This window comes from Alosa pseudoharengus, unplaced genomic scaffold (assembly GCF_046254945.1).
Source record: "Alosa pseudoharengus isolate Yale_2024_CS ecotype anadromous, Long Island Sound unplaced genomic scaffold, YU_APseudo_1.1 YU_APseudo_1.1_scf_16, whole genome shotgun sequence".
Lineage (NCBI taxonomy): Eukaryota > Metazoa > Chordata > Actinopteri > Clupeiformes > Clupeidae > Alosa > Alosa pseudoharengus.
This window is the reverse complement of record NW_027468630.1, coordinates 13,805,489-13,827,019: the sequence shown is the minus strand read 5'-3', so window position 1 is coordinate 13,827,019 and position 21,531 is coordinate 13,805,489. Positions and strand designations below refer to the sequence as shown.

The following is a 21,531-nucleotide window of genomic DNA, read 5'->3' as shown; positions in this document are numbered from 1 at the left end:
TTATCAGACTACTCTTAATCAGACTCCCCCTTATGATCTGCAGCAAGGCTGCAAGATTATTCCCTTAGCTAAAGTGTTGTCGCGTATAACACTGTGTCCTAGAGCTAAGTGCGTCATAGCATCAACAATTTAATAAATTCACTGCTGTTTGTAAGATTACAACTTTGCTAAACTGGCACCCAAGTATGAATTTAACTGATATGCTTTAACTCTTGACAGTGTTGTCACTGCCAGAAGCACAAGATTGTGGAGCAATGCTTAATACATATGTCCAAGCTAAAAGTTCTGCCACTTGTGCCCCTCTTCCCCTTTTTATCCATAACCTTTTCTGCCCTCAGAACCTGTATGTCTTCCACTGTCGCCCATTCAGCTAGTCGCTCACCATATTGTATGGTGGCCTCACTCGAAGCAGGACCTGGCAGGGCTCAAGGCCTACACACCTAGCCAATCAACAGTCAAAACACATCTGTGTCTACCTTGAAGCAGGAACATAGCGTCCGCATGGCTTCCAGTGTTTGCGGCCTACACGTGGAACAGGATAACTTGGGTCAGGTTCTATTAGCATGGGGAGCAGGAAGCTTGGGGAAACAATTAGCCTGTATTTAAGAAAAATGGTCATACTTTCTATGGGGCCTTCATTACATTTACAACTGAAAAATTTAAACCAAAACTGGAATATGTAATCTGATATAATTCACATACCCATCATCTCGCATATGTGTTCCTGTGACTTGTAGTGGATTGGGGAGAGCAAGGATGGCCTTGATGCTTTGATCCAGGCATCCGACACTCTTTATAGCACAGCACACAGCATTTCATTTTCCCTGCAAAGCTTCACTAAATTGAGTTAAAACAGATATTCCTAGGTGGAGATATCAGATATCAAAATGTATATAAAACACTGGAGGATGATGTAGGAAATTGCGATCCCTATGACATTTTAGTCATTGATTAAATCAATGTAATTTGAGGCTAACCTTGTAAATATAAACTTTAGTTCATCGCAAATAACATGAAAAACTGTTATTTCCCTCACCAATGAGCACTACGTAGAGGTCCTTATAAACATCAAGAGGATCTCATAAATCTAGGTTTTTCTATTTAGGATGAATTACCCCTGAGCCTCTTCGCTTTGGGTTTCTTTTCATCATAGGACTACTTCTACCAAGTAGCCCTCCTAGTAGTTTTCTTATTTAGGATGAATCACCCCTGAGCCTATTCGCTTTGGGTTTCTTTTCATCCAAAGACTACTACTACAAAATAGCCTTGACTCCCTCCAGAGGAGAATTATTTATTTATTTATTTATTTACTCACCGAACGTTTGCCTTTTGGTTGATCACTGGTTCTCGCTCCGACGTCTCAGGAGAATTCCCTTTCAGTAGGATCCCGTCAACAGGGGTCAGAAGATCAGCCATCTCGCCTTGCTGTCTCAGACAACCAAGGGCTTTCAGGATTCCAAATCCAAGGTCCTAGACCTCACCATGTACGGTTTTTCAGAAAGCTCGTTCTGACCCCAGATGTTGGGATCCCGGGACCTCTCGCAATTCTGTTAGTTAAATCAATTCGGAATCAAGAAGATGAGACAGGAGCCAGTGATCAAAATCATCCAATTATATTGAATATTTGCAAACTAGCACAGCTGGTGGAAGCAAAGAGTTTTACATTCAAAGGGGTTATATACTTCAGTGGCTACATAACTCAAGCGTGATACTCAGTCACTTAATCAAATGTTTGTGGTTTGTTACCTTACTTGTTGTTGTGAGCAGATCTCTCATATATTAGAATCTCAGACTTCTCTGAGTATATCTTATTCTAGGGCTAGGGCCTGAATCACCAGGGGAAAAAAAGATAAGATGGACTGTAGCAACCTAACAGCCCTGGTCTGCCTGTAAGTCTCTGGTTTACCCGTTGCTGCGTGTTCAGCTCCCTTACGGGTGTTTCCAGAGGCCCACCCCAGAACCAGGACTGAAAGATCACATGTATAAAAATATTTAATGCATGTTGACCAAACACAAACCAAAACAAAACATGTTGCCACTCTTGACTGAATTAATATGGTATGCTATCAACATCAAAACATCATTTTAAAAGAGAAGTTAAGACTCCTGACAAGCACACCTTCAAATTGGTCGAACTTAGATATAAAATATCTTTAACTTCATAATTCAAGTGTAATAAACGTCTTTTCTCTTCTCCACTCTCTCTCTCTCTCTCTCTCTCTTTACACTGGCTCCCTGACCTTCAAGTGCAGAGATAACAACCACTCACACACACAGCTAAGGCAGAGAAGATCTGTACCTTATGGTTAAGTGTGTTAGTGTTTACCGTACCAGCAAGAGTGCCCTCAATGGTGACCACAGAATATCCTTTACCTTTGTGAAAAGGAACAACTCAACAGGAGAGAAGGAATTAGACCAGACACTTAACAAAATCTTGGCTTCAGTTTAGTAAATCAAACAAGTTTGAATCCGAAGCAAAAACCCAAAAATAATTATCTTGAGAGGAAGCAAAAAACCAAAAATAATTATCTTGAGAGGAAGCAAAAAAAAGAACAATTCAAAACAATTAACAGTCAGATGCATCTTTCTTATGTGTATTCTCAGTTACAGTCTGTAACAGATATGTGACCTTCATGCATATCAGCTGGCCAACACACACACACACTCTCACTCAGGCCTCGTGTCGACTGACAGGAGGGAAGACAAAGACAAAACGAACTCAGTCTTTAGTTGCAACACATAACATGTAGCCTATACTTTTAGACGGATTCTTTCTTCTAAATATGTTGTGGTATTTTTGATTGGCTGACACACAATGTTAGCAGCACTAGGATGTTTTGAATAGGCGTCCCCACCTTTATCTTAGTTTGGCCCAACTAATGCTGCTGACCATGTGTGGATGCCACAGACAGACAACGCTGCCAAGTAAGTTAACTTTCCCTTAACAACGCAGATGAGGCGGAAGTTTTCTTAGATTCAAATAGCTTTGCAGCTCCGAGAAAACTATGCCAAATAGTAGTTCAAGCAGAGACAGGTTGACACTCAGACATGTTAGTATCAGAGAGTAGCAGACAATTGCAAAGCACACATACACATAACCCGTAGGTCAGAAACATACAAAGACTTACATGTTGAGACATAAACTCATAAACTCATGTTCCTGATTGGTTACCGTAAAGTGACTGGTCTCAAAATTTGACAGATTGTCCAATTTAGCAAACCCAGTGAATGTGATCTCTCGCCCAGACCTGTACTCAAAACATCTGTAACTCTCCGGAGATTCGTTGCCGTAAGCCCAACCGTGTGCGCACACAATGTGTTCCTTCTTTCGGCCTTTGGCCCAATTCTGTCTATTTTTAAGACAGGAGCTCTACTCAACGCAATCCCCCTTTGCCCTTAGGCAGTCATAATAGCACTTTAAAGGAACGAAACGTACTACTCACCGAGAGCGCGTCTTTCCAGCGGGCTGAGGGATCACACACAGTAAGTTTGGTAAAAAGAACAATCCTTAATTCAATAGATCAATACAATCCTTATCAATCTCGGTAGGACCTCCATAAACTGATGGTAATTTTGATACCATAGATTTAGTAGAGACCCAGTCAGACCAATAGTATGAAAAATCAGGAACAGAGTTTATTTACAATGATGCGCATCAAGGGAGAGACAGCATGACTTCACCTAAAGATCCATCAGCTGCTCTAACTAGACAAGGAAATAGTTAGAGTTTAAGTATCCTTCCAGGCTGACGGGAGATGGCGTTGGTCGTCCCATCTCACGTGGACTACACTGAATCAAACCCTGATTAGTGGCAGCCTGGCAATCTGGAGCAGATAGCTACTGACGCAGCCATGCAGAACAGTGAAACACTGCAAAGTCATAATATTCATGCTTATCTCTAAACACAGTCACACACAGATATACACAGGGACAGTACAGATATCATACAGTCATTACATAGAATCATACTTTTAGTATCAAAGTGACCCACTAATGAGAAATGCAGAACATTAAACCACATATTGGAATATTGGACATAATGCAGAACATTAAACCATATATTGGAATATTGGACATAAAGTTCTATTCCATTTTCTCTCAAGAGCTACCTCAAGATTTCAAGTCAACAAAAATGTTTAATGACTTTTGGTTCTTTTTTTTTCATCACAAAATTGAAAATATTAGAGGTCACCACAAGCCTAGACAAAATGTAGCCTCCTTATCTGAATTTACTGCTATGATGGCCAAACCCTTGAAAAAACTGTGCTGCAACTTCGTTCATCTACAGTACCTGCTGTCTTGACACTCTGCCTACAAACTTCTTTAAAAGTGTTTTCAGGTGTTTGGCATTTGAGCTTATGCAAATTGGGAACCATTCTCAGCTCAGGCATTTTCCCAGCAGCACTCAAGACTGCAGTTATAAAACCTCTCCTGTTGTGTTTGCGGTCAAATGTGACCGATTGACAATTATTTTCTCTCATAAATATTGTTACCTTATTCTGACTACCATAAGGTGCCATGACTTAATACAGGGCATCTGAACACACAAAAGATTTTTTGATAATTTTCATGACAATTTGAGTGTTTTATTTTACACCCATGTGTATTCCCGGTCTCAAATATGACCGGCCATTAGAAATGAATAGGTGAGAAAATGGTCAGTGTATAAAATTGAATCCAGACACATACTTATTGATTAGATGGACTGTATTTGTGCTTCTGTACATTAAAACACCCTCACTCCCCCTCTTTGCTTCTATGCCAGCCCCCACTGGAACCTTTACCTAATAGAATCTTCCCCTTTCTGACTTGCATTAGCTCAGGTCAATGAGGCCTACAGGCCATAAATAGCAAATGGAAGTTCAATAGGTTATATCTATAGAACACACATTCATACAAAGGTCTATCACAATATTAGATGATAATATATGTGCTACTATGGATTTATAACAACTTTGGGTGCTGAGATATCATGCAAAACATGAGTACCTTGTCTCACCCCCCACAGCACAGACAATCTCTACTCTTTAAAAACAGCCCCTACAAGATTCTTAGCAATTCTGACCTTTTGATGATCGAAACTATCTCAGGAACAGAGATATGCCCCAAACAGCCCCTACAAGATTCTTGGCAATTCTGACCTTTTGACGATCGAAACTATCAAAGTAATGCATTCTTAGTCAGATGTAGCATTCAGTTCAGTTCAGTAGGTCTAATTGAGTGCCTGTCTCTTTAAGACGACGTTCGTGAGGGAATCCCTGCAATTAACATTAACACCGTTAAAACGTTGTTGATGTGTGTATGCAATTCATAACGTAGTTAGTTCAAATAACGGTTCGTAGCCTACTTCTCATTGGGACAAGCACTTTTGAGTCTTGGAAAACACTTTTTCATTTAAATTGGGATTTTGCAAACATTCAGAGTCAATAAAATGAGCCCTACATGAGTAACGAAATTGACAAGCAGATGTAAGTAAGCATGCTAAACTTGACATACGAACAGTATTTTAACGTTAGCTTTGAGATACTGCTTGATTGCATAACTTAACTTAGTTTGGTCTCCTCAATGTAGGCTACTATGTTGTGATGAGACCTTAGCAGAGTTAACTTTAATGCAGCAGTTTTGAACAAATTTGCGCAGCATGGTGACTAGTTAGCAGGTATGTTAATCCATTTTAGAGTATTTAAGTTTGTTTTAAATATTTATGTTGCAGAGAAATGAGATGTGGCTTTGCAGCTGCTGCCCATGCTGATCCCACCAAGTGTATAAAGTTCGGAGGAGAATCAGGCCTACCACCGTTGATGAGCCTGTGAGTTAAGACAATTGTTACAAATAGAACAAGCACCAACTATTGGCACTCCTGGTAAAATTGAGTAAAAAGAGCTATCCCAAATCGTCCAGCCATATTTACTAGTATCAGTATCAGAGGCGAAAGAAAGTGGTGACTCCCTACCTTTGGTCATAACGTTTAAATATGTGGTAGAGTTCTGGAATTTAAGCAAATAAAAGCTTGGCCTATTAATCAAGTTTTTACACTATGCTTTTTACTCACTTTTATCAGGGGTGCCAATGAATATGGATGGTGCTGTACAGTGTAGTTTGCACTAGGAGATTATAATGCTTTTATGTACTATGTACTTTTACTTAATCATTTTGTGTGTGTGTGTGTTTTTACCTCCACAGACTGGAACGAACATTGCTGAGTATCTCACACGAGCAAAGGCGGAGTACCCATTTGTAATGTACTGTTTTTCCTCTGTTTTTTGACTTGATGCTACTTCTTGGCTGTTTAAGTTAGAGGCCATATCTTGGAGAATCTAGTTTTACCATTTTATAATGACTTTACTTTTGAGAACTGAATGGGGGAAAATTTCATGTAAATTAAAATATCAATAAAAGAATGATTGAAATTTGAATCTTTTCTTTATTTCTTAAGCAGTGTAACATTGGTAATAATGATTAAAATAAAAAGCACCAATAATAATTGGTGATTGTGAATGAATAATGTTAACACATAATTTGGGTTGTAATATTTAACCCACGTATTGGTACCTTTAACCCAGCAATATAGTCATTATTAACCAGATGCTGGGCAGAAAACATAACCCAACATGCTGGGTTAATGGAACCCAGTGCTGGGTTGGTTAAGGTAACCCAATGATAGGTCCTTATCTGACTCTGCCGCTGGGTTATTTTTGGGTTATTTCTAACCCAGCAGTTTTTAGAGTGCACTATTCCACAAGTTAACAAAAACAGAAAGAAAGAAAGAAAGCCTTTGAAATGTAGCTTATCCCACACTTCCACAAAGAGGCATATTGAACTAGGCTACATGTTTTTTGCATGGGTAGGCTATATTGTTGTTTGGTGATGTAGCCTACTCCTTTACTACCCTCTTCTGAGCAAACAAGGTATAGGTTTATCATGTAGGGTAATTGCTCTTTCTTACATTAAAAATAACTTTATTTATTTCATTTTCAGTGGTCGACTGGTTGATCTGCTGCTCAGTCTCTCCTGGCCTCTTTCTACCATCCATCCTTCCTGATGCTTGTGTTTACTGTAGGACCGGCTCGGCTATCCGTATCTGAGAAAACTTTTTGGAAAAGACGGGCTATATGGACCCAACCAACTCTTTTTGGGAGGGGAGAACTCCCTCACATAGGCTACAACCCATGCAGAGGCATTGCATTAGTGTCATGCACAGAACGTGTCCTACTTTAAGAAAAGATAGACTAACGTGACAAATGTCAATATTTTTTTCCTCGACTGGCCCAAAAGTGAAGCGGCCCACCGGGAATTCTCCCGATTGTCCACCCCGGGCCTGATTACTCTTCTTGGACTGAAGACAAGTCCTGAGATGCTAAATAGCCTTTCACAGGCCACTGAGGCAGGTAGCGGAGTGTTCAGCTTCACAGAAAGCTCCCAGAAACATTTCTTGCAAATACGGCCACGGGTGTATGACGTTATCTTCACCACTACCCTTTTCACCGAGTTCACCACTATCGTCGGAGTGGTCGTTTATGATAACGGGAGGTCCTCCAGTAGGTTCCCGTGCTTCCACGGCGGTTTCAGTTCAGTTGCAAACAAGCGCTGAAATAGAGGGTGGGCAATGCAATCTAGTAGCAGTGATTCGCCAAACCTCCCTTATTGCAGTCGCACACATTTTTTCTAATTATATGTTTTAGTAACGAAGATGCTTAGTGGAAATATAACACACACTCGCACTACTATGCTTTTATAAACACACACACACACACTACCAGACTTATACAAACACACACACACACAAGAGGCACACACATTCTACCATGCTTAAACATACACAAAGTACTAAGCGTAAAGCACCCACATGCTACCATGTGCACACACACACACACATCCTCTCAGCCATAGAGAATTGTACTTGTCAATGAAACGCACACACACATCTCGGAAATACACTATCACCAGATACAATCAAATATCTTTAATTCAAAACAATTTATAATCTTTAAAAATGATTTGGGTTCATGTTCAGTGATACAGCAATCAGATACTCAGCACTTCTGATAAAAAACAGACTGACAAACATACACAGAGATACACAGACCGCCTGAGAGCCCACCAGTCTGGACATTCTGTCCAGTCCGACCCATTGTTCTGGGCAGCATCGGAACATCAGAACTTGTAAGGAGTGGCGTCCGAGGAGCGTGCAGATAACCCAGCTACCTCGACCCCGGAGCACGCACTGCATACGCATACACACACACACTCTCAGACCATAATAACCCAGCTACCTCAGACCATGCAGATAACCCAGCCACCTCAGCCTCGGAGCACATTATCTTGTCACCTCCTTGTCACACACACACTCACTCAAACGTGCAGGCGTTAGATAAAGCCATTGTCCTCAGGCTCATCAGGCCTAATTGGATCATTTACAGAAATAATAACTCCTTCCAGCCAAACCACTCCAGGCCAGTGTGTGTGTGTGTTTGTGTGTGAATGAGAGGCTTCTACCTAAACAGGTACAATCCTCTCAGGAAGATATGTCTGCATGTGTCAGCAAACACAAGCATACATCTCAGTGTTGGTTAGAGTGTGTGTGTGTGTGTGTGTGAGAGACTATCCAGATCCAGCATAGCTTTTCCAGTGAGCCTTGCGTGTGTGTGTGTGTGTGTGTGTGTGTTTATGGGCCTAGAGAGGGCTGCAGCAGCCATATCTGGTGAAGTAATGACTGGTCATCTGGAAAAGTGAAGATTCTTAAAGATTCTGTACATCCTGTCCACAAACACACAGCAATGTTACATTCAACAGTCTGGTTCAGTTGGACTTCTCCACAGGGGCAGCACATGTGCATACACACACACACACACAAAATCTCTGAAGGTCGTGTGTGTTTGGCGAGCGTGCTCTCTGCAGAACTACAGCATATGGCTTCAGCAGGAGGTTGGTGGTGAGACTGTTTTTATTAGTGTGTGTGTGTCTGTCTGTCTGTCTGAGGCAGCTGATTGGCTTATGGGCAAAAACCCTGAAAAAAAAGAGACTGTACAAGTCTGCACACACACACACTTTGCTTGTGTCACGTGGACTTTGTGCCTTGCTTACACATACCACTGCTAGCCTCCAGCAGCTAGCCAGTTTTCTGTGCTGGTCAACATACACACACACACACGGCTGGGAGGCATGTTGTAAGAGCAAACAATTAAAAGACCAGTAACATGGACCCCCCTGCTTTCCTTTATGTGCTGAGGTGGGCTATTTTACAGACAGAGGGAGGAGAGGATAGGAGAGGAGAGGGAGAGAGAGAGAGAGAAAGAGGGAGGGAGTGAGAGGGAGGAAGAGAAAGGGAGGGAGAGAGTGAGGGAGGGAGAAAGGGAGAGAGAGAGTGGAACAGGAGAGGAGTTGAGGCACTTTGGTTTGAGAGAGAAAAGCCCTCTCCTCCCTTCATTCCTCTCTGACTGACTTCCGATTCTTCTTCCTGTCCTGGAGGAGAAGAATCTCACCATCCTGTGGCTTAACAGACACTGTGGACTAAAAAGGACACACACACACACACACCTGCCACTGGCAGTGGACAGAAAGGTAAAAGAAAGGCACATGCACTGCCAGCAGATACACACACAGTTGGCAGGTATTTGTGGAAGGTTAAGTGTATGTGAGTGTGTGTGTGTAGCAATGGCTCACATCAGCATGGCTGAAAAAATTATTACTTTCAGTTAGGAGGAAAACCTCTTTCTTTCTCTCACACACACACACTTATTGGGAGAAGCACACATCCCATCTTTCAAGTAAGAGTCATATGTGCAAAGGTCAGAGTTGGAGGCCAAGATGCCTCAGGAGCGGAGCGTCCAGTGTCCCGGTGCGAGTGTGTCCAGACGTTATAAAAATCACACACACCGTCGCCTTCCACGCTTGGTCATTATTTAGTCCACTTTTGTACTCCATCACACGAGCAAGGCACCTTGGATTCAAACATTCACAGGGAGGCATATGATCCTCAGTGTGTGTGTGTGTGTGTAAATGTATGTGAGTGTAAGAATGTGTGTGTGTGTGTGTGTGTGTGTGTCTCTGTGTACATGTATGTAAGTGTGTGTGTTATTTGGTAGGCTTCCCCACGTCCACTGTGATTTTGGTGTAGAGCAGGTCTTTCTCCACCTGCACCACGCTGTAGGACAGAGAGTTGATGCCGTCTTTGTGCATCGTATCCCGGGTATGGGAGATGCGGTCGAACCTAACACACGTACGCGCGCGCGCACACACACACACACACACACACACACACACACACACACACACACACAGACACACGCACACACACAGACACAGAAACACAACATCTCATGAGATTACATGTGCATGTGTCAACTGAGTATATTTACTCTTACACTATATTAAACTGTTGACTTTCATGAACACTGCAACACTGAAATATGTACTGTTTGTGTGTGTGTTGAATGGGTTTACAAAGTTAACAACCAGTAGACGTTATCTATAATCTGATAAGGTTCATGTGAATTCATATTTATGTGTCAGTAGACTGAGTCAGGGAGGGAGCGAGGCGTGAGTGTGTGTGTGTGAAGGGGTGAGTATTATGTAACATTATAAGCAAAGAGTAGCTAGTATTACGTGACATTATAACCAAAGAGTAACTATCATTATGTGACATTATAACCAGAGGCTAGCTAGCATTACGTGACATTACAACCTCTGGCTAGCTAGCATTACGTGACATTATAACCAAAGAGTAGCTAGCATTATGTGACATTATAACCATAGAGTAGCTAGCATTATGTGACATTATAACCAAAGAGTAGCTAGCATTACCTGGCATTACAACCAAAGAGTAGCTAGCATTACCTGACATTATAACCAAAGAGTAGCTAGCATTATGTGACATTATAACCATAGAGTAGCTCTGCTTAAAGGGGTGGTTCAGGATTTTGGACATAGGACCTCATTTCCAAGTTAGCAAGTGTGATATTTATCAGTGGAGACCGTTTTCAACACGTTTCCTCCAGTCCTTCTAGTTGCAGAGTTTGCAGGTGCTAGGCTAGCGCAAGTCATCAGTATGCGTTAGCCTGCCACTAAAAACAGTCTTACCCACTCCACAGTACACCCGAGGCAAAAAAATTATAATGCCAGACTTTCGATGTAAATGTCTGTGTTGATAGTTTTATTTCTAACATTATTCTATCCTTGCATTTCAATGATCACATTACATTTTGAGAGACTAGTTTCTTAGCAGCGGCGGAATTATACTTGCTCCGGTTAGTAGTACTGCGCCGAAAAGTAAACAGAGAAGCGCACTCCAATGGGGATACCTAGTATTAGCCTTGGTAATATCAGTCCGCCGCTGCGTTGCTTATATGCCTACTACCAACTTCAGGGAACAAAGTAACTATTGCAACGCGATGCGAGGGTAGTTGTATTTCTAACACTATTCTATCAACACAGACATTTACATCGATTGTCTGGAATTCGCCTCAGGTGTACTTTGGAGTGGGTAAGACTGTTTTTAGTGGCAGGCTAACACATACTGATGACTTGCGCTAGCCTAGCACCTGCAAACTCTGCAATTAGAAGGAGTGGATAAAACGTGTTGAAAACGGTCTCCACTGATAAATATCACACTTGCTAACTTGGAAATTAGGTCCTATGTCCAAAATCCTGAACCACCCCTTTAACTTCACAGTGCAAGGGGTAAGGGAGGCTATATGCAGGGAAGCATGTTCTATGTACATAAGTGTGTTTGTGTGTGTGTGTGTGTGTGTGTGTATGTGTGCGTGTGTGAGAGAGTTTACCTCTGCGGGTTAGGATCGTTCTGCTTGTCCCTATCGTGGCGAATCATGCGGCATTTCCCAATAGCTCCGCTGGGCCGAGAGATGGACATGCCTTTAGAACTCAACCTATGGAGAACATACACCTGCGTCAGTCTGTGGAGTGGAGTGGAGTGGGGTGGGGTGGTGTGTGTGTGTGTATGACGATGAGTGTGTGACCCTGGGTCCCTGGGCCCTGACTTAAATGACTGGAAAAGTGTAAAGTGGTGAGTGTGACTACTAAATAGCTTGGCCAAATCTATTTGCTAATTTAATACCATGAGCGAGATCATAACAGCAGACATGAGTGGACCAGCGCACTGTTTCCACAGACCACGCCACGCCATTCACCACACTCCCTGCCCATTATTTACAGGGCTCCTGTGTGTGTGTGTGTGTGTGTGTGTGTGTGCACGCCAGGCTTCAGTCCATACACCAGACTATTTGGCCATTATTTACAGGGCTACTGCGTGTGTGTGTGTGCGAGACAATAAAACAATGTTTCAATTATTTGTGGGAATAAGAAAGTGTGACCAAGTTAGTCTCTGTGTGTGTGTGTGTGTGTGTGTGTGTGTGTGTGTGTGTGCGATGGCCCAGATATGGTTCCTATTGAAACTGTGGTGATGAACGAAACATCAGCCACAAGAAGGGCCAAAGTCGTCTCCACTTGCTGAGAAGACTTTTGGTGTGTGCAGGTCATTATTAAGGACTTTTTATGACTCAGTTGTGGCGTCAGCTATTTTTTATACTGTAGTCTGTTGGGGTAGTGGGTTTTCTGAGAGGGACAGGAAGAGAATAAATAAGCTGGTGAAAAGGGCCGGCTCTGTCCTGGGCTGCCAACTAGAGCCTGTTGAGGTGGTTGGGAAGAGGAGGATGTTGGACAAATTGGCATCCATCATGGCCAATTCCTCTCATCCGCTCCATGGGACAGTGGCTGCGCAAAGCAGTTCTTTTAGTAACAGACTACTACACCAATCATGTAAGAAGGAGCGCTTTCGCAGGTCTTTTATTCCATCTGCCATCAGAATGTATAACACTACGGTCATGAAAATTTGTAATGTTAATGTAGTGTCTGAACTTCATTATTAATAAGTGCATTTTCCACTGTACATGTGATGTGAAGCTTTTTTATTCACCATATATATTGGTTCACTCTGCCTCAAAGTATTGGTGAAACCCTAAGGCGTGTTGCAATCACTTGTGATTTTTTGTTTTTTAGGTGTGCTTGTATGCTGGGCATACTGTATACAACGTTCTTACTCTCTATTTAAATACTACTGGGCTGTTGTGACAAGTAAATTTCCCAGCTGTGGGATCAATAAAGTCTTATCTTACTTCGGGTCAAGCGATATGTGTGTGTGTGTGTGTATATATGTGTGTGTGTGTGTGTACCTGTTATAGATGTCGTCATCCTCTCCTCCCCACCCCCAATAGTTATTGGGGAAGCCGTTGATCTTAAGGAACTGCTCCTTGCTCATGGACGATACACCTCCAAAGTACTGATTATATGGCAACCTGACACACACACACACAGGTTAGTAGGATATCATTCCCATATCAGTGCATTACAACACATTTTCTCTCTCTCAGAGTCCTGGGACACACACATTTTATATAATTTGGGCCCGTCCCAATACCTCCCCTTCCCCTAGATTTTTGCCCTAACCCTCGTTTTTGCGCGTGCACGTGTAGGGGTAGGGTGTCCCATTACTTTAGGGAGCAAGGGGAATGCAGATGCGGCTTAAAACGAAGTGGGAGATGAAATTACCCAGGATACCCATATTTCGAAATATGTTGGAATATGTTAGTTTGATGCACATCCAATGGACTGTTGAGTTTTGAACACTAATGTTAGAAAATATTTAACAAAGCTATCTGACGATGTTCATGATATCTGCTGAGTGCTTTGAGGGAGTCTGCCCATCAAATAACGTTATATCTGATCTGGGTAGTTTCGTCAATATTTAGGATGTGTGTTCCGGCGTTCAGATGAACACGAATATCTTTGTTGATTAACCAGACGTAGATAAACCAGCACAGCCTGCACAACAGTCAACATGACTGTTGGAACCGGCATGTTCCTGAATGAAAATAGAAGCAGGCTACTACCGGTAGACGTAGGTGAGCATGTTCGCTACGCTAATTCACATATAGTGGTGTCCCAATTCATAGGGAAAGATTTCACCCCCACTTCCCTTGTTGAGGGGACTTTAATGTTAAGGGCAATCAAAACCAAGTGGAAGTTTTAAGAGGGGAGAAATGGGACGGGCCCTTTATTTGATTCCACTTTACAAGTCAAGTTTCATAAGGAATCAAATGTTCTGAATAATCCAGTAGATTAAAGCAGTTCAGCAATATATCATAAATTTTTACAGATTCAAGGGTACAAGAAACATAGTCTCTTCCAGATAAACATGTTATATCCTATAATTGCTGATATGGAACTGTACTTTGACAGCTGCTTAGCCTTTGTTTTCTTTTTTCTTATAATACTGTTAATACACTGCATATCTATTATTCTTACTACTCTTATAATGTTACCGCTACTACAGTGTTTCCCCTACAATGTATTCATCAGCGGCGCAGCGCCGCTCCTGGAATTCAAGCGCCACTGCAAAAAAAGTTGCCTAATTAAAAAAAATAAAATAGACGCAAGTGATCTTCAGGAACAGCTGCCGTTCATTCAGGTTTTTAATGTCAACAAATAATAGTAGGCTAACGTTGAAGGCGCAGTCAGGGATTCCACAGGAGATCACGCTTGTTTGTGTTTATGTTTAAGTTTATTAGCAGATGCAATTTTGTGCAAAAAAACGTAGCCTACATTATGTTAACCAAGGAACCAAATTAAACACGCGAGATAGCTCGCCCCTACCTTCAGTAGCCTATTCCCAGATAAATTCCACGCATTGTTTCGTTTTTGTTTGTGATACAGGCAATGCTTTCAAGCCCTGTGTTACTAACATACCTAGGCTGTGAAACTAAGGTCTAGCTAGCCTATTGGTGGGTTTAATTGAATTTGAGTAATAGGATACGCAACCATTTACATCTGAGATAGTTTGTAATTCCTGTAGAGCTCACCAAAATTATAGATATGATACAAGACACTTATCTGCTATAATCCAAGATAGATTTTCTTCCAGTTTTTGACCATTTATTTTACCAAATGACATGGGAAACATAATTCATTTCATCCACATATTCTTATGCACCATGCACAACAACGCTACTAAGTTAGCTTAAAACCGTGAGAATCAAGCAAGCCTCACGGGCGTCACGGCATTAAAGGGACAGGCACTCAATTTGACTTGCACAGCACCAATACAGCCCATGCTGAAATTGACTAAAGGGAGGAATAAAAAACATATTTTGCCTTTTGTCTTAATGCCTTAATTAAAAAAAAAATAGGACATCAATTATTTTTTCATGCATCATGTATCGTAAATAAATAAATGTTATTATATAAATAAATGTCTTAACTTATGCACAGCACTGTGTATTCTAAATAGTAATAGTTTGTACAGTGGCCTACAGTGTACAGTTGTACAGTGGCTAATTACTAATAATGTAAATGAAAAAGGTGAAAGAAAAACATGAAATATAGCCGCAAGCGGCAATGGCGAGCACCTGCGGGCTGCAACCCGTGACAGGTCGGAATCCAACAAAGCACCGACGTGGTGCATTTGTGAAATGTACATATTTGATGCGTGTGCTATTTGTTTTTGTATTTTATTTTCTGCCACATGTACTTGCTTGGCCAGGTGGGGGCGCAATGCAAGGCAGGCCCATTGGGTGTCATCATAATCATAATATATATTAACCTGAGAAATTTCAGACCATTCATTTTAAGCAAAGAACATTTCTGATACACTTTTTGGTTGGCCAGATGGTGGCGCTATGTTAGGCATGGAAATTACACATGTGAATATCATCACAATAATGATATTCAAATTTTTTGTAAACGTTCAGATCAATCACTTAAGGCATTGTCCATTTTCTGGCACATTTCCTGCTTGACCAGGTGGTGGCGCTATGCCAGGCAGGCCCATTGAGTGTCTGGATATCATCATAATTATAATATCTATTAGACCATTAGACCATTTATTCAAAGCATAGAGCATTTCTGGCACATTTCCTGCTTGGCCAAATGGTGGCACTATGCTAGGCCTGTGAATTACGAATGTGAATATAATCACAATAATGATATCCAATATTTTATAAAGTTTCAGATCAATCACTTAAGGCATTAGCTGAAAGTATATGCCCACCACGGGATCAGTGATCTAAGGGGACGTAAGGGGGCGCTAGCGAGTCTCTGGGCCATACCCGGGGCCAAGCTTTTTTACCTAGCTGCTTTGTGTGACACCTGATGTGTGTGCCAAATTTCAAGACTTTTCGATTATGTTAACCACCTCAAAATATTTGCCAACAACGGGATCAGTCACCTAAGGGGGCGCTAGCGAGTCCCTGGGCCACGCCCGGGGTCAAGCTCTTGTACCTAACTGCGATGTGTGACACCTGACGTGTGTGCCAAATTTCGAGAGTTTTCGACCATGTTAACCACCTCAAAAACAGGAAAGCAAAAAAGTAGAATAACAATAATACTCAATAATAATAATCCTTACAAAAACAATAGGGCCTTGCGCCCTTTTGTCAATAATACTCAATAATAATAATCCTTACAAAAACAATAGGGCCTTGCCCTATGATTGCCATTTCGTCAAATTACAAGATATAAAAAAAAAGCTTCACAATTTATAATCAGGAACATCTCGGCATCATGTATACCAACTTTGACATGAATCGGATCAACCGTCTAGGAGGAGTACGTTAAAATTGATCATGTCCACAACGCACAAAATCTCAATTACCTCACTTCCTGTGGGCGTGGCTAATGGCATGTTAATACAAAAGTTGTTTGTTTTTGGGAGTTACATACACCCACCAAATTTGGTGTGTGTATCTAAAACTATATGCCAACCACAAGTCACTGTGACGTAAGGGGGCGCTATGGAGTTCCTGGGCAACGCCCGGTGCCAAGCTTTTATCCCTGTCTATTCACTGTACCACTTGATGTGTGTGCTAAATTTAATGCGTTTTCGACCATGTTAACCACCTCAAAATATATGCCAACCACGGGATTAGTCACCTAAGGGGGCGCTAGCGAGTCCCTGGGTCACGCCCGGGGTCAAGCTCTTGTACCTAACTGCGATGCGTGACACCTGACGTGTGTGCCAAATTTCAAGAGTTTTCGACCATGTTAACCACCTAAAAACAGGAAAGCAAAAAAGTGGAATAACAATAATAATAATAATAAATATAGCTGCAAGCAGCAATGTGGGGGCCAAGCAGATGAGCAGGAGTTGTCATGGCAACCCAATGTTGTTACATTATACACACACCCAATTAACCCCCCCATCCCACACATACACATATACACAGATAAACCTCCTCTCCCACACACCCCAATAGCCCCCCCACACATACGCATGCCTCAAACATCACCAAATGTATTGTGCGTCCTCAGGTTGTAGTCACAAGTCCACATACTAAGTTTGGTGTCAATACGAGAAAGTGTTGATAATTATAGTGCCTCTAGTGGTCAAATGTCACTAAATATATTGAGCGTCTTCAGGATGTGGTCCCGAGTCCTTGTACCAAGTTTGGTGTCGATACGAGAAAGTGTCACAAATTATAGCACCCCTAGTGGTCAAAGGTCGCAAAATTGATTGTGCATCCTCAGGATGTTGTCACAAGTCCACATACCAAGTTTGGTGTCTATAAGAGAAAGTGTTGATAATTATAGCACCCCTAGTGGTCAAAAGTCACCAAATTTATTGTGCGTCCTCAGGTTGTAGTCACAAGTCCACATATCAAGTTTGGTGTTGATACGAGAAAGTTTTGCAAATTATAGCACCCCTACTGGTCAAAGGTTGCTAAAATTATTGTCTGTCCTCAGGATGAGGTCCCAAGTCCATATACTAAGTTTGGTTTCAATATGTGAAAGCATTGCTGAAATCTGAGCCCACTTCTTGTGATTATAGCGCCACCTATAGGTCAAAAGTCATCAAATTTATTGAGCCTCCTCCTAATTGGGTCCTGAGACCCTGTACTGAGTTTGGTGTTGATACGCGAAAGCCTTGCTGAGATCACTTCACTTCCTGTTTGGCGGCTTCGCCGCCAAACGTGATTGGTCGTCACAGGCAACCGGTTTTGAATATGTCTCCAAAAAGCAATGCGTTTATGAGTCATGGTCTGCCGATCATCTGCGTCAAGTTTCATGAAAATCGGAGAAACTTTGTTACCTTTGATGCCTTTTAAATGTTTTTGGTGAAATCCAATATGGCGGTCGAATCAATTATGTTGACGTCACATGTTGGCATGTGTCGGCCTAAGGACCTCTCAAGGTATTAACAGACATCACTAATATGCTTTAATTCCAAACACATGACCCGTTACAGGCCAAAACGTAATTTTGGTAATTATAGCGCCACCTATAGGTCAAAAGTCGTCAAATTTATTGAGCCTCCTCTTAATTGGTTCTTAAGACTATGTACTGAGATTGGTGTTGATACGTGAAAGTCTTGCTGAGATATCACTTCACTTCCAAACTTGATTGGTTGTGACGGGCGACGGGTTTTGAATATGGCTCCTAAAAGCAATGCATTTTTGAGTCATAGTCTGAAGATCATCTGCGTCAAGTTTCGTGAAAAACGGACACACTTTGCGAACTTTGATGCCTTTTAAGTGTTTTTGATGAAATACAATATGGCGGAAGATCCAACATGGCGGAAATTGACGTCATGGGGTGCGTTGAGTTTGGCCTCATCCAAGACTTCCAAAGATGTTACGATATTTAAAATCGGGCATACGGTTCAAAAGTTAATTGCATGGATGCAATGTCAACTTTGACCCATTGGTGGCGCTAGACTGTCTGTGGTTCAGGCATACAACTTGCTCAAATTCATTTTTATACTGTCCTGAATCAATGTGCAAAATTTCACAACTTTTTACTGTACGGTTCTATGGGCTGCCATAGACTCCAATGACAGCGGAAAGAGTGTGTAATAATAATAAGAAAAGGTAGAATCACTAAGGGTTGCCTCGCAGCTTCGCTGCTTGGCCCCCAATAATAATAATAATAATAATAATAATAATCTTTACAAAAACAATAGGGCCTTGCGCCCTTCGGTGCTCGGGCCCTAATAATAATCCTTACAAAAACAATAGGGCCTTGCGCCCTTCGGTGCTCGGGCCCTAATAATCCTGTTCAAGTACTGCAATAATCATGCTTTGTAAATGCTCGTGTTGATGGTTATGTCATAATTATGACCGCCGCTAGCGAAGCTAGCGAAGCGGTCATATAGGGATTGTCAAAGTTTTTTTTTTTTTTTTTTTTTTTCCCCCGTCATCTACTTCCTGAATTTTTGGTCAACGATACCCGGGACACCGAACCACCGGGGCACATGAAATTGGGTGGGTATGTAGCCCCACTAGAGTTTTACGGAAAAATTTCGTTTCGTCCCCAGGGGCCACTCCCCCCCCTGTGCTGGGCCCCCCGAACCGCAAAAATAGCAGTTTTTCCTAAATAACTACCTGAACCGTGGCACTGAGGATGAAGAATCTTTTATGGTATGTTGGTCTCAAGGGCCCACATCAACCTGGCCCATAATCACTCATTTGTGATTTGCACCCCCTGGTAAAAAATGAAAATGCAATATTATTCTGCTTTAATCGCCCCTATCTTCAGTTAAGATGTTCAGAACTGCACCAAATTTTATGTGTATGATTGACCTGGCATTCTCTGGGGGTATGCAAAGTTTCGTAGAATTTCATCCATGGGGGGGTCTAAAAAAAGCTAGGTTATGTGTACATTTAGTGACTGTACACTCATTGGCCTGTAGATGGCGGTGCACACATATACACATGCACACACACACAGGCACCCACATACTATCGGTATTAGAACGGCCAATACATAATTACAAATTCAGTAGGATTAAAAGAAAGCCAAATATTCATCATCATGGCTGCATTTCCAGTATTGGCGATAAGTAGTCGTTTGTCCACTAGATGGCGCATCGTTGCAGTAAGACGTAATTTTGTTGGAAGTTAAAAGTGGGTTGGAAAAACAATGGACGCTTCCTACAAGGACTGTAGTTTAGGCTACCGCAGAGAACGTCTAATAAGGATAGGATGATGTTCACATGAAATGTAATTCCCATTTCTTCTTGAAGCCGAAATAAATCTGAGGATGTTTATCGGACATGCTTGGTTTTTACTGCAGGTACGTTAATCTTATAATATCAATAAGGACCTAGGTAATGTTACCGTTAGCGTTGGTTGAGTGATGGAGGCCAATTTGATTGATTGCATTTGTAGAAAACTATAAATGCGGTTATACCAAGCAAATTGATAGCAGCACTGTAATTGTTTCTTTCGACTGTCATTTGTTGCACGTGCTACAAAAATCATTCCGTGCAATGGAAGATTTACCAACGTTACACCGGTCTGATACAGTTTTGCCTATACATGCGTGAGACTGAGACGCTTGTTTATTTTGTTTTAAGTGCGTGCAGGGTGTGAGAGGGGAATCGATGTGCTTTGATTCCAGCTTGGTAGTTGTAGTCTGTGAAATTAAAAAGCATGTGTGAAGTATCCAAACAATGACACCTTCATTTCATTATGGCTGCTTTAGCAACACACCTTAAGCTACTGTGTAGTGGGTCCCATTTAGAAGTGGCTACTTCATTCGCGCTTTCCTTGACTCATGGAGCTGCGTGAATTTTATTACAACGTTTCGCCACTATATGGCAGTTTAAGTCCGCTTGATACTGTAAGGCGTAAGCCATTGGTTTCCAAAGGAGACTTTATTTGTGTCGCCAGCATAGCATAGCCTATTGACAATTTATGTTGTAAATAGGCCTACCTTATAAGCCTACCTGTAGCTTAGGGAAGCTAACAGCTTTCTATTAGGATCTAGTTTGTTAGTTACAGTTTTGTCATAACTCCCTGATGCATTTTTGCATTTAGAATAGCCAGAGCGTGGATATCTCAATCGGAAAATTAAACAATATCGGGTGCCTATGGACTAGGCTGGGTGAACCCAGCCTGATCTGCCCGCTATTTATTATGTGATTTCTTAAAAGATTGAGCTTGGTCTGGTGAAAGCGAGACTAGCCATGGACCTCAGTTACACAATGCAAGGGAACATGAATCAGCCTATATTTGCAAGAACAATAACGGACAACAGCTCTTCAACTTGGCCTGTTAAAATGTGTATGAACAGTCTAGCGACGCATTTCATCAAGGCCCATTTGGAGATGTCAGTTATTTGCACCACTGGTTAGATGTAAAACAGCATTTCGTTTCAGACTACTGTTACTTAATTTGTGCATTAACAATAACGTTTCAGACTACGGTTACTTAATTTGTGCATTGACAATAAAGTATTACATGAACTAAAGATGACTAAAATCTTATGTAGAAGAAGAAACATTCACAAAAAATCCATCCATCCAAAAATGACCTTTGTTTTTGATAGCTGTTAAAAACGGCATGGAACTGACAGAGATGTTTTTGTTTATAAATAAATAAATAAATAAATAGATAAATAAATAACATTATGCTGATACCTTTTGCTTTTCCCAAATACAATGTAGCCTACAGGTGTAAGTGACCTTTCATCAATCCAGTTGCAATGGATGAACTGTGATGAACTGCCCTACTTGTGATTGTT

General features: G+C 41.5%; 1 protein-coding gene across 1 annotated transcript in view; it reads right to left on the bottom strand.

Moving 5' to 3' along the window:
- Positions 1 to 7,948: 7,948 nt before the first annotated feature.
- Positions 7,949 to 21,531, bottom strand: part of b4galt1l (DP-Gal:betaGlcNAc beta 1,4- galactosyltransferase, polypeptide 1, like) — a 37,500-nt gene continuing 23,917 nt past the window's right edge. The window contains exons 4-6 of the mRNA XM_076287140.1: positions 13,188 to 13,310; positions 11,781 to 11,885; positions 7,949 to 10,210 (exon numbers count right to left, since the gene is read on the bottom strand). Of these exons, the coding sequence (XP_076143255.1) occupies positions 10,075 to 10,210; positions 11,781 to 11,885; positions 13,188 to 13,310 (364 nt within the window). The 3' untranslated portion in view covers positions 7,949 to 10,074. The remainder of the gene's footprint in view (positions 10,211 to 11,780; positions 11,886 to 13,187; positions 13,311 to 21,531) is intronic.